This window comes from Centruroides sculpturatus, unplaced genomic scaffold (genome assembly GCF_000671375.1).
Source record: "Centruroides sculpturatus isolate CEXI.00-Female unplaced genomic scaffold, Cexi_2.0 scaffold81, whole genome shotgun sequence".
NCBI classification, from domain to species: domain Eukaryota; kingdom Metazoa; phylum Arthropoda; class Arachnida; order Scorpiones; family Buthidae; genus Centruroides; species Centruroides sculpturatus.
The window spans coordinates 356,505-370,739 of NW_019384371.1; the positions used below are offsets into that span (position 1 = coordinate 356,505).

General features: G+C 29.2%; 1 protein-coding gene across 1 annotated transcript in view; it reads left to right on the forward strand.

The window, feature by feature from the left end:
* Window positions 1–14,235, forward strand: part of LOC111614682 (nuclear receptor subfamily 2 group C member 1-A-like) — a 69,403-nt gene that overhangs the window by 30,569 nt on the left and 24,599 nt on the right. The window contains exons 3-5 of the mRNA XM_023356050.1: window positions 1,090–1,160; window positions 6,166–6,406; window positions 8,616–8,795. Coding sequence (XP_023211818.1) covers window positions 1,090–1,160; window positions 6,166–6,406; window positions 8,616–8,795 — 492 coding nt within the window. The remainder of the gene's footprint in view (window positions 1–1,089; window positions 1,161–6,165; window positions 6,407–8,615; window positions 8,796–14,235) is intronic.

The following is a 14,235-nucleotide window of genomic DNA, read 5'->3' on the forward strand; positions in this document are numbered from 1 at the left end:
CAATATGTGAGATATCGGACCCGAGTAATTACTTCCGTTAGTCCGACAACGCTCACGAGTCAGGAGATAGCCGTTCAAGGTTATTAGCCCGTAACAACGGGACGCGTTTTCTAAGAGCGTTAAAGGAGGTGAGAGGGTCGTCAGTTTGGCTTAGGCGATATTCGAATAGACAACACCAAAATGCAAGGAAAACGAACATTTAATAATACATTTAGATTTAATACATTGGATACGCTATTCTAATTATGTTCTTTCGCGTAGTACCGAGAGAGAGTTTACATGGTCAGCGATCATACCTCTGGACGAGTTCAAGTTCGTATTCAAGTTCGTATTGGTGTGGCGATCGTCGTCCGGATCGGCTTCTGTAGGCGATGAGATGGGTTGATCAGGAGGAGATCGGATCGGGTGTAGTTCGTGAGAGACTATTCCGACCCCGTTTCGGATGGCAACCCCCTTTTTATATTCGGGATCACATGATTACAATAACCAATCGTACCTATCGGTGATGACTGTCATCAGAACTCCGGTTGAGAATCCGGTGAGGGAGGAAGTAGCTTCCGGCAGAAAAAGGATGAGCATCCGTTTAAAGATTTCGATAAGATCGCGTACGGGGTTCACTAAAATTTTATATGGCTAGGCCTATTATTTGGACCCTTACAATTAGAAGTCTGACATAAATTGGTGGATTGTTAAATGTTAATTGTGATAATGTTCAATTTAATATTTGAAATACTATTATAAAATGTGCTGCTTTAAGAGAGAGATTGATATCATGAAAAAAATATATAATTTTCTATTTTTATTTATTGAAGATTAAATTTGAAAATATTTCAACTTTTAAGAAAATTTTTTATGTTTAAAATAAATAACATTTTAATCATACATTTCAAATTTACAAAATTTTTTTTAAGATTTTACCTACAATTATTAGTAGTATGCTATAGCCTAAATGTAAATAAATACTGTATTATTGTAAATATACTAATTATTTATATATAAATACTTTATGATTTATGCAATTTATGCATTTATTACATTAAGTTGTATGAAATTTATGAAAATGTAATAGAAATTTTTTAATGATTTTAGAAAACAGTAGTGCTTCTGCAAGTTCAAGTTCTTCAGAACAGAGAGAAGTAGACAATCAACAAAATTCTCCTGTATGTACTTAACATAATTTTTAATTATTTTAATGCAAACATTTTTACATTTTTATATTGATATATCAAATATAATTCTGTATCTTGAATTAAATTGCATATTTTTGATATAATTAAAAAATAATATAAAACAAAATGACCTTATACTTAACATATAAATACAGTCAAACTCGGTTATAACGAACATGGATATAACAAGTTCATGGTTATAATGAACAAAATGCCATAAGTTTTAATTTACATGTATTTTTGTATATTTTTTCATGAATATACCGAGCTAATTTTCGGTAGATATGCAAACACATAAACATTCTTAATTGTTCAAATAGTAAGAAATATGATACTGAATTTTTGGAAGAGCTAAAACTGAAAGGAGTATATTAGTTTTATGACCAGCATGCATTAAAGACCTATTTATTACTTTCTTTTTGGAAACTGCCCCTCTCTTTCTTGACTAGCTTCCAGCCCTACTCTGCCAATTTACCTAATCATCAATACAATTGTAAAATTACTGTATACTCTAGTTAGAAATGAACCCTATTATGAGAAAGATGTCTATGAAGAAAGAAAATGTCTCTTGGTTTACGAAAAAGTAGAAATTATTTGTGAGTTAGAACATGGTGCTAAAAACATCAAAGTATGTAGAAACTTTTCTTTGTCACTTCTAACAATATTGACATTATGGAATAATAAAGCAGTCAACAATTTTAAGATTTGTAGGTATAAAGACTAACTGAAGTTGAGCATATTATTAATTAGTATTATCTTTTTAATTACGAAAAAGTAAATTGTTTAATATAAATTATATTATATTTGATGATAGGTTATGTGCCTACCATGGTCGTTACGGGTAACGGGGATTCAGGGTTCGATTCCGGAGAGGGAGCCTGAGAAACGGCTACCACATCCAAGGAAGGCAGCAGGCACATAAATTATATTGTAGTTTATACTGTATTTTTATTAATAGTTACATAATGTATTTATATATTATCTTGTTTAGAATAAAAAATTAAAAGATAGATTTTACTAATCATTAGTGGCATAGCTACAAATTCAAGCAGCTGTCCATTCTTTCTCTAGTTACATCACTGTTCTTCATGGATGTAACAAGTAACAATTATAATGAGGAAATCTTGTCAGTTCTCTAATACTCATTATAACCGAGTTCAACTGTATTTTATATAATAAACAGTTCAGAGTTAATTAAGCAAAAAATTTATTGTAATTAAGCTAATTAAGTGTTAATGATAAAAATAATTTTAACTATAAATAAACATGTCACTCTATTTTAGAAATTTTAACAATAAATGAATTAGAATTGTTTTTAATTAAAGTTTTATACAAAAAATTATCTGCTATAAAGAAGAATTTGACTATCTAATTCTCACTTAATATGTAAGTATATTTCCTGCTATACCATACAGGCTCTGAACAGAAATTTGATATACGGTAAACCCCTGCCAACTTGGACTAATAGGAGTGAGGGTTGTCTAATTTATGAAAGTCAGAGTTAGCAGGGTGATTTTTCCATCAACCTGGAAAATGAGAATATGGATATACAGTACAGTTATTTATTACAATCAGCTCTATACAGATGTTTTATTGAGCTGTGATTATATTGCTGAATTAATTATTATAGGTTATGAACCAAAAAATTACAGTCTTTACTAACTTATTGACTATAGTAATTTGATGCATGATATCACAAAAACTTCCAGATATTGAAAACACTAATTAAATGTTTTTATTGTCAAGAATTTTAAATTATTGTTTTGGAAACATTTGTGTAAGTTATGTGAAGTTCAAGTTAGTGGGGTTTGTTGTATATATAAATTTAGTATAAAACCATAGCAGTTATTAGGAAAGTTTGTGAATGGTATCTCTAATTTGGATGACAATTAACTTGTATATATAAATTTAAAATATAGTCATAGACCTGAAACCTCTTTTAGATAATGGCTAAACATATCAGCTCTTGTCAGAAAAGCATTAAACATTAGCAATGCGGGAATGGACAGCCAGAACAGGTAATTCTGACTGTCTAGGTATTGGCTTTGGCTTAATTTTATGTCTATTTTGTCACTAATTTTTCTATTTTTAATCTGAACTTGAAATCAGCCAGAGTCCAAGTCCAAATTAAAAATGGAAGCATTGATGACATTGATTGTCATAAAATGAAGCCAGAAAAAGAAAAAGCAGTGATCCCACAGAAAGTGGGTCCAGCAATAAACATACTGTCAGCAGGTGTGAGAATATGAAGAAATAGGGGAAAAAATGTGAAAAAATATGAAAAATTGTCAAAAGATGTGAAAAACTCAAAAACCATATCAGATATTTAAGTTAAATTGAATATTGAAATAAAGACAATGTATAATTTATTCTGTTATCAAACTTATTATTCATAATTCTTTGTTATAAAATACCATCTTCATTCCATTCACTTTAATGTTGTACTATCAATTATACAACATTGTGGTTGCTTGATGCTACATATTGTCAGTATTTTAGTGTATATCATAGTTTTTCTGTAATATATCAGTTCAGTAGCTCTGACTTACTTCAAATTTTACAGCATGTGGCAATATCATTGTTGATAGGTGAGTTTAAAATAATATTTTACTGTTATTTATTAAATTATTAGTCAGAAAATACATATTCTATTTTATTCTTGAATTTTCATTCAACTTAAGTCAACTATTTTATTAATAATGTAATCAGTAAAACAAATTGTTTTCTCCCATAATATTCAAGGTATATAATACTTTTTGTTGGATTAGTTCAGCAATGATAAACCTGTGACCAAGTCATGCAGTGACTTGTGCAATGGGTACAAGGTATCCACCTTGATTATTTAGAAAGTATTTGGTTTTCATAAAACAAAAACATTCAATAAATTTCAAAACTTTGCACCTATAGTATGAAAGCAAGATTCTAAATCTGTCATGAAAAGATTTCCCAATAAATGAAATACAATGGAACCTCAGTATACGACCTTAATCCGTTCCTGGTCTTTGGACTTATACCAAATAGGACGTATACCAAACCAACTTTTTCCATAAGAAGTAATGAAAATATGATTAATCCGTTCTCATGTAAAAAAAATGACTGGCTTTAAACACCTCGCTTTCCTCGCTAATTTTTGCTTGATTTTTCATGAGATCAGCATGTATCCTTTTAACTTTCTCGCAAGTAATTTCTTCCAATACGCTGTCGCCGGCACACTGTTTTTCAGTTATCCAAAGCAAAAGCAATTTCTCGACATGATCTAATGTCTTCGATCTCTGTTTAGAAATTGATTTAACCCCTTTCGCAACATTAGCAAATTTAATAATGTTTTTATTTTTCATGATTGTTGATATCGTTGTTCTCGGAATACAGAATGCAACAGTTAAATCTCGTTAAATCTTGAACACGCGTGCCACCTTCATATTTCTCAACAATCTTTTTTTTCAGTTCCGTTGTGATTCTGGTCATTTTTTTATTTTTCTGTTGCCCTTTTGCAATTCATGATTAATAAAAATAATAAAATGTTACTTACAAATTAAAGTCAGAAGAAATTTAACAAAGTTATAAACTGTAACACCGCGAATGTCTAGTCTAGTGTAGTACACCGATAGTGCTACTTGTTCATAGATGGCGCGTATAATTGAATTAAGTCATATACCGAGCAAAATTTGTTTCGTCCAAACAGGACATATTCTGAATTGGGCGTATTCTAAAACAGACTTATACTGAGGTTCCACTGTATTTGTTTCCAATATAATCACATTATTATTTCTTTTCACTTACATGTAGTTTAATATCTATCAGAAAAATAACAATAAAAAGTTAAAAAAAGTAAAATATTTAAGGATTTTTTGTTATTATATTTTTAATTACTCAAATTAAATATTTCACCCATGATTTGGAGTTATTAAAATTTTAGTTCAATTTTGATCCACCTTTGTAAAAAGATGCCATCTCTTGATTAGTTTAATAATGTCATATGTTAGAGGGGGTGTTTTCACCAGTATTTTTCAGATTCAGATAGAATCTCATTGTATTTACTACTTAGTTTGAAATGTTTGGATGTAAAAATTTGTTTTATTAAATTATTTAGCAGCTAGGACAAGTAACATGTTGTTTATGCCAATTCCTCTTTTATCTCTTTTCTTTCTTTCTTTTTTTTTTTTTTCTTTTGTTAAAGCTATCTGAGAAAGAAAGAAAGATATGGTTCATATGATCTGTTTATATAACATACTATGAAATAAATTATTAGAATTAAAGATGGGCTTTTTGTTATTCAAATGCCAATATCTACTGGAATGTTAATGCAAGAGAAAGCTTTCCTTATGCATATTTTATGCAATGAAATATCATTTAAATTCTTATCTGGATGTAAAGATTCATAAACTGAATGTAAATTAAGTTCTGGCAAAGTAAATTTCTACATTATGAAATTTTTCAAGTTAATATTAACAATACTTTCCAAAAAAATCTACTCAAATATTTTAGATCATAAGTTTTCTCAGTTAATTTGGCAAAAAAAAGTAAAACTGAGCTGGTATGAAGCTAAATTTAATTAATTAGATTATGGAATTTGGCATAAAAGTAGCTAATTATATCCAGTGGTGTAATTAAGATTTTTCAGGGATGATTTGGGAGGATGTGTTTATCACTCAATTCACTGTCTAGTATTAGACTGACTTGCTTTCGACAAATGAATGTTCTTTATATACTCACCAGACAAATATTCTAGAATGTTTATTTCTTAGTTAAAATTAGTCTATTAGATTTAAGCTAAATGGATATGCAAGTCCATATTATTATAAGTCCAATGAGAGTTATATTGCAATTTCTTTTATATTTATTTTGTCAAATTATATTTTTAATTATTAAGGTCCTTAATTAATCTTGATTGATGAATTAAACTTGTATATTTTTCAAATTTTTTACATTTCTAAAATACAGCATAATTACTAATTCTGATTTTTAATTCAAAAATGAAAAATTTTTTTTGTTTAAGAATGATGATCCAGATTCAATGAAAATAGAACCATTACCTCTGTATTTGAGTGCTGGTGTGCCTATGATCTCTAATAATTCATCCAGAAATCTTCATTCAGCAGACTGGGCTATTAAAGTCAAGGAATGGCAAACAGCAGAACAGTTAACAAGAATGCGAGATGAAGATCCTTCTCTTTTAAATGGAAATGATAAAAAAACAAGTCAAGAATTGTGTGTTGTATGTGGAGATAAAGCATCAGGTATAATTATTTTATTAATATTATATTAATTTCATATCAGCATTACAATAGATAATTTTAAAAAAAATTATTACTTAATACTTAAATAATAAATATTTATAATACTTTTTTAAAAATTTGTGAGAAAAATGTATAACATATAACTATTTAAAACAATGTTTGTTTCTATATACCAAATCTGTATTAGTGTAATTTATAAACTAATATTAATGAATTTGAATAGTTAAATGAAATTTATATGTAATTAAGTTTTGTATGGACACACATTTTGACTTAACTAAAACTTCTGTAAAATATCAAATATTCTTTATTGTGACAAAGTTAATATGTTGCAAGCAAGTAAACATATAAATACTTCAGTCTTATTTTAGACATTGGTATTTTATGCTCTGCTTAAGGTTAATAAGGTTTGTAATGATATTTAACAGCTGTACAGACCCCATAATTATCTCTGATGCTTCCAACATGATGATTCAGGAGTTCTGTGGAGACATTCTCATTCCTGTAGCAGAACAGTTTTCAATTTATAAATTGTTTTTGGGAGCGATTGATGATAACAGTTGCCAGCTTAAAGCATTTTAAGCATGCTCAATGAGTTAAGGTTTAGGAATCTGGTTGGCCAATCCATTCTTCATATGTCTTTACTTTCAAGATATTCATCCAAAATCCTCATTCAATTGTTGGGTTAATAATCATGAAGACAGAATCTAAATGAACAGGAACATCAATCATGATATGATGCCTCTCTGCATTTGTTGTTTGCTATTGCCAAAACTATTCCTTTCCATGACATATTAGAGATGATTTCAGGTTTCAACTTGATAAATGTACAGTATTAGTTTAGAGAATTTCTTGTTAGTAAAACTTTTAAAAATTAGTAAAAATTAATGTATGAATTACATTTTTCCACTGTTTGGGTTTCCAATTGCAATACTGTCTACTCCTTTCTAATTGAGCTCTTTTAGGGCAATAGGTACATGTGATGTAGCCCAAGTTTCCTAGCATACAGAGCTTTCTTGTGAAGCCTTAGTCCATCTTGATATCAATCTTTTTGTTGTGAGGCAAAGTATAACATGACTCTGTTACAATTTGCAATTAGGACTATAATCATTCAGGACATCAGTCATTCTTAGCTTTTGTATACCATAGTCATCTCATGCACAAGTCATGCATTTGGATGTCCATCTCATGCAATTGTTACCAATCTTTTTATGAAAATGAAAAATTTTATTTATTCCTAAATTTTAAAAATTGAAAACAGTTGAAGCTATTTGACAATATTCTGTTTTTACTTTTTAGTGCATTTATGTGACTAAAAAACATAAAAAAATTTTTTCTTTATATTGTCTTTGATGATCCATTTATATTTGAAAACTGTATCAAATGTATCTAGCCCAATAATGACCTCCTAGGAACGTTGGAAACATTAGTCAAAATGTACTTAAAATGATGTTTATTTGCTAATTTATGAAAATATGTTCTATAAATTTACATCAATAGTTAATCTGTTTCTTTAGTAACTTCTGTATTTACCTCCTTGTCTGTCCATGTAATGTCTAGCATCCTCTCAATAGTACTACATCTTTAATGTTTCAAGTTGTCCATTCTAATTGTAATTCAGCATTCATAATTCTGAAGAAAATAATGCAACTGTTTGTACAAAAGCCTTTAAAATTTTTTTCCCTCTTTCACTCTGTGGACTCTAAGAGGGTGTTTTTTCCACATCCATAATGGCTTTGACTGGCCCACAATGAGGGCTGCTGGGTTGTGAGAAATAGGAATAGAGCATAATTCAAGACATTGCCCATGAAAAATCCTTGCAGTGGCTTGCCTGAATTTGATTTCATTTGATCAGTGTTAAATTGATGTTTGAACTGTTTTGGCCATACAGCCAGCCTTTAAGACCTTTATACAAAGCTGCAGATGTTTTTATATGTTATGAGGAATTTTTAGTTATTTTATGTATTACAAAAATATGTTTAAGATTTATTTTACAACTGAACATATTTGAAATACTAATTATTTTCTATAAATAAATGAAAATTATGATTAAATAAATAAATATCAGAATAAAATAGAAGTTTGATGGTACATCTGCTATTATTATTATTACTTGTTTAGTTTATTTATGCAACATTTATCTTTTATAATAGTTTTTTTATATTTTTACTGTTTCATTCAATTATGTGTGTTTTATCTTTATTTTTAGGACGGCATTATGGGGCCATTAGTTGTGAAGGATGTAAAGGTTTTTTCAAACGCAGTATACGCAAACAATTAGGATATGCATGTCGTGGAAATCGCGATTGTGAAGTAACAAAGCATCATAGAAATCGTTGTCAATATTGCAGACTCCAAAAGTGCCTTAGCATGGGCATGAGAGCTGATTGTGAGTAATTTCTGTTTTTCCGTTTAAAAAAATTTTTTTAAATTGTTTATTATTATTCATAAATTAGAAATACTCTGATTAAAAAAAGTTTAAAACAATTTTAAGATACNTTATTATTATAGTTTGTTTAGAATAACACTTTAATTTTTATATTTTTTATATTCTATACCTTTGAAATAGAAAATGTGAAATGGAAATCAAAATTACTTATATTTTTTATCACCTTAATTTTATTTTTCAGGAAAAATTTACCGGTAAACCGGTATTTTAATTTTCATTTACCGAATTACCGGTAAATGAAAAAGTCGGTAAATTTACAATCCCTAGTGAGTTGTGACTATACCTATAAAAAGTGGACTTGCTTAAATCTCAGTACAATTTTTTCAAATATGACAATTTAGAAGTTGAAAAGCTGCATGCACAATGGACAAACTGTGAGTAAACAAAGGTACTGTCAAACTTTACAAAAGTCAACTGTACTCATATGTAGTGGTGATTTTTCACATCTACTAATTTTTTCATGGGCATTTTTCACCAAACCGATTTAATTAGCTATGCTTCCATTATATCCTCATGCTACATGTTATACATCTAATCGTATAAAAATTTCAATAAAAAAAAATTTTTTTTTGTTTATCACAAGTCCCCAGAAAACTGCTGTGAAAAATTGCTGCCTTATGTGTGATACTGTAAAAGTAGGAGTTTACCATATCACAAAACATATTGCTTACTAATTTACATATATGTGGGGTTTAGATGAGTAACATTCCTAAACCATTAAGACAATAAACAAGGGGTTGTGGGGGAGACAAGGAGAATGGGAAAGAGAGACGATGTGGGGGTTGGACAAGTGACATTCCTAAGCCATTAAAACAACAAATGAGGGTTATTGGGAGATGTGGCAGAATGTGAGAGGGAGACAAGTGAAGGAAGGTGACAGTTGGTGATGGCATGAAAAGGACAAAACGTCATTGTTCTATCTATAAGATGGTTTGAAGATGGTTAGAAGATTTAGCTGAACGCTGGAAGATTATTGTTACTACTATTTCTATCATTATTCCTACATATATTGGATAAAAATTTTGTTTGTAAAGAATTTTTGAATTGATATAAAATAAACGACTTTTGGATAAGTATAAAAATTCTTCTTGTTGCTATGCACTTCATGCCATTTATTATAAACATTGAAGAAGTTTGAAGTGATATTTTTGAAAAGTATAGCTATTAATATATTGAAAGAAGGGCAATTTCATATTGAAAAATATTTAAAGCTTTTTAACTCTCAATCGTTATTTTCAAAATTTTGAAAACGATTTTAAGAACCTGGAGACATAGGCTGAAAAATCACACTTTTCATAATTCTTATTTGATGTTAACTATACATCATCGTAAAGAGTTTACTGTAAGGAACTTTCCATTGAGTTTTTGGTAGAGTCAAATTCACAAAACAAATATAGATGTTACTGAATTTTCACAAGAACGTTTATATTACAAGTAAAACATATGTACAGTTACGAAAGTTCACAAACAACAATTACAAAACATCAGATGTAACAAAGTTCAAATACTGTTAATCCATGACAACAGGTCCATCAAAAAGACACCTTGCGACGAACTTCTTCCAACGTTAGTTACCGCACAACAAGACGAAACAATCTTCTAGGCCAGCTTAGGCGAAGTTAGATGAACGTGAGTTCCCTTGATGAGTCCTAGGAGAACTAAATTTCCTGCCTAAACTCAATCCTTTTATACAGATTGAAGCAAATGGGATTCCACCAATCAGCGCTTAGTAGCGCTACAAGACATCCACTGGTGGTACGATGTCTTGCAGCCAATCCGCAGTCGAGTTTCCAACATTGTCTGAACGGCATTCCCATGGTGACAACTGCCGTTCATTTGAAAATTCAGAAAAGCGCAGGAAATCATATGTCGGACGATTTTACCCCGACAGGTAGTAACAGAAACAATGATTTTATGATAAACTAGGTATAGTACTCAAAAATAGTGGTCAATGTATAAACTTCAGTACTTTGCATTCCTCTTAAACCTACATATAGAAAAGAATGTTTGGAGTGAAAAGCATTCTAATTAGATGTTCAACCAATAGAGCAAAATTCTCCTTATGGATAAATTTCTTTTCAGTTTAAACATGTTTAGTTGAACTATCATCTATAAATAGAATGAGATTTAGTATAATCTGCATTATATAATAAAAAATGAAAGTATAGGCTTGTTTGTAATAGAGAGTCATTTCATTAAATAGTCAGAGAAAGATGATGGGATGTCTTTAAATTTTAGTAATACAAAGATAAAGTTCTAGAACTTTATGCTAAATTATGTTAATGTTAAATTTTATTAATGAAGAAAAAGAGAAAAATTGAAAAAATGCTAAAACTTATGTTGGAGGAAAAAGAATTTTAAATATAATTATTATATGTTTGAAACACATGTTGAAAACACTGAATGTGTATATGGTACATAGGCTCACACTTCAAATTTAATTTATTCCAGGAGGCCATTGAACTCTGAACCATTTGAGGTTTGAATCAATTTTTCTCATTAGAAATGATAGAAAGTGATTTAATTAATTTCCAGTTTCTAAACACTACTCACGTTGATAAAGCAAATATGCATAATTTAATGCATAATGATAAACAGCAAATATGCATAATTTAAGGTAAAAAAATTATGCAATTAAATTGCATAATAAAAAAGTAAAACAGGAAAACAATAAATAAAATACAGCAAATACTGTAAAATAAAATGGAAATTCCATTTACTGAACAAACACCTTTGACTTTGGCATCTTAAACATGGCTGCCAGATCACACACATGTAATGCTTTCATGTTTCATGATAAGTTCCTTTTTCATCTCAATCATTGATATTACAATCTTCTTCTTAGATTTTGTTGCTTTTACACACTTTTTGAGTTCCGTGGTTAACAAGTAAAGGGTATACTGGGTTGAACAGAAAGCTTTGCGTGTTTTTAACAGTTGCTGTTACTTAACATAACTGTGATTTAATAAAATTTGTGAAATTTGATAGATTATTGCTAATATGAGATTGTATTCTTTGTTTATAAGCTTATTTTACACTTTTTACTTCACATTTTGTTTGAATAAAATCAAGTTGAAATGTTTTTAGTTAAAAACATATGGGGTATATTATGTTATATGAGTTTCAGAAATGATAATTTTTTTACTGCTTTACCTTAAAAATAGTAAAAAAATTTGTAATGTGTATGTGGAAGATGCCTTAACCTTAATGGTCCTTTTCAATTGGATTACATACAATGATAGCAATCTACAAAAAAAAAATAGTCTATTGTGACTATCATCAACATTACAATAAATCTTAGATGTACTGTACAATAATTACAAAATATTGTTAGAATTATAAAATATATCTAAATCAGTAACTGACATTACTTTGTAATCATTTACAAGATGCACTAAGGAACTTTATTATAGTAAACAAATGAAAAAATGTTACAATTTAACAAAATTGCAATACAAAACAGGAAGAAAAAACTTTGGAAATAGTCCTTTTGTCTTTTTTATAGTTGTAATTATTTTCTTTCCTTCTGTCAACACCACATCTATAGGACATGCTACAGGCAAGAAGTTTTTTAATATAATGTGTAATGTGGTTTAAAAAGTTCCAACATTCAGGAAATTTTGAACTAAAGGATACAAAATGTACTGGTTGTCCAAAAGCTGTCAACAAGGAAAAGTTGAAGGAAGAAATTGTTAAAAATCAATCAATAACACACAACATATATAACCAAACACAAAAAATAAAGCAATAAAAGCACTGAAAACATAGAAGCAAAACACAAGATGACTCAGGTGCACAACAAATTGTGTTTACACTTTGAGTATATTTTTTCACTTTGCACACAGTTTGAACTCTGACGTCATTTGAAGTACAAGGTACCACTGTACTGAATTTTTAGCAGTACTAGGAATTTCGTCAAATGCATTGTTTGTTTTTTTCTTTTGTTTAGCTAATATGTTAAATAGAAGCATTTTGTTCTAAAACAATTTTCTGTAATTTTTTTGATAAGCTTTATGTCCAAAAAATGGGAATATCTTTTGAATTAATTTTACTTTTAGTAATTACTTTTTAGACTTTTAGCTCATGTTTTTTTTTCTCAAATATAGTGCATATTTTTTAAATATTCATTTTTTTGTATGGAATGAGTTAACTTTTCTGGAGAATTTGGGAGAAATAGTGGGAATTGTATTGTTGCAGATACTTTATGTTAATGCCATGATTCAAGCTAGAAAATCACAGCCTTTATTATAATCTTCTTCTTGGTGCCATATCAGATTTCTGACATCGGCAACACCCGGCGCAGATTAGTAAGTAGTTAATAATACGCCAAGGTGTTACTAGGGAAGGTTAGTACCCAGAGTGGTTTCCCGTTGCCTTCTCTGGGGCGCGATGTTAGGCGAGGAAAAAGAATGCCTTCCAGGAGGACTTTTATGGGGAACTGGCCTCCTATTCAGTCGTTATCGGCAAGGAGAAAACCCGGAAAACTCCAAGCAGCCAGCCTGTCCGNAAATAATAAAAATATATTAATTAACACATTGGCCAGGATGACATTAATATTTAAAAAATAGAAGAAACTAAATGTCTTTGTTATGTCTTTTCACACACCTCAGGAACGAAACTGAGGTGTGTTTACTTTTTTTAAAGAGAAAACCGTTTTGAACTTCTTAATGGTCCAAGAATAAGGGTGATAATACTGATTGATTACTCTTATTTTTTGATTAGACTAATAATCAGACTGGACACTTGGAGTTACTAAACAGTGATGGCCATCTATTCCTACACTTTGCAGAACATTAGATATCTTATTTTTTGATCAGATCACATATATATTCAAATAACTTAAAATATTTATTGGAATGGTTGATTATTACTAATTAAATAATCAAACTAGATTTATTATTGGGATAAATAAATATACAAATACTATGTAATCTGAACTAAAGTTAGCTAATTAAATCTTCATCAAAAGATTAAATCATACAGGTCATTTGGCATAGTGAATGTTCTGTGTGGTTATATCTTGTAAATTAATTTAGTGTGGAAACTAAGATTGGATAGAGATCTGTATAGTGTAATTTGCAACCTATCTGTATGGTAAGCAGAAGTTGTGTTCAAGTCCATTCCAGATCGATCTTTTCTTCCAGAATATTTTCAATTATTTATTATAATCATTAAATTTAATACAAGATAGTGATTTAATCATTTACCTTTAGTCCAAATTACATAGCAATTTTATATTTAATTTAGTCAAAGTGTAACTCAATAATAAATCTGGTTTTATTATTTGATTAGTAATATGATTTAGGCTTGGTTTCTTATATGATTATTTATTGCTCTATATTTTAACCTATTTATTTAGCAAATCCATTTTACATAGCTA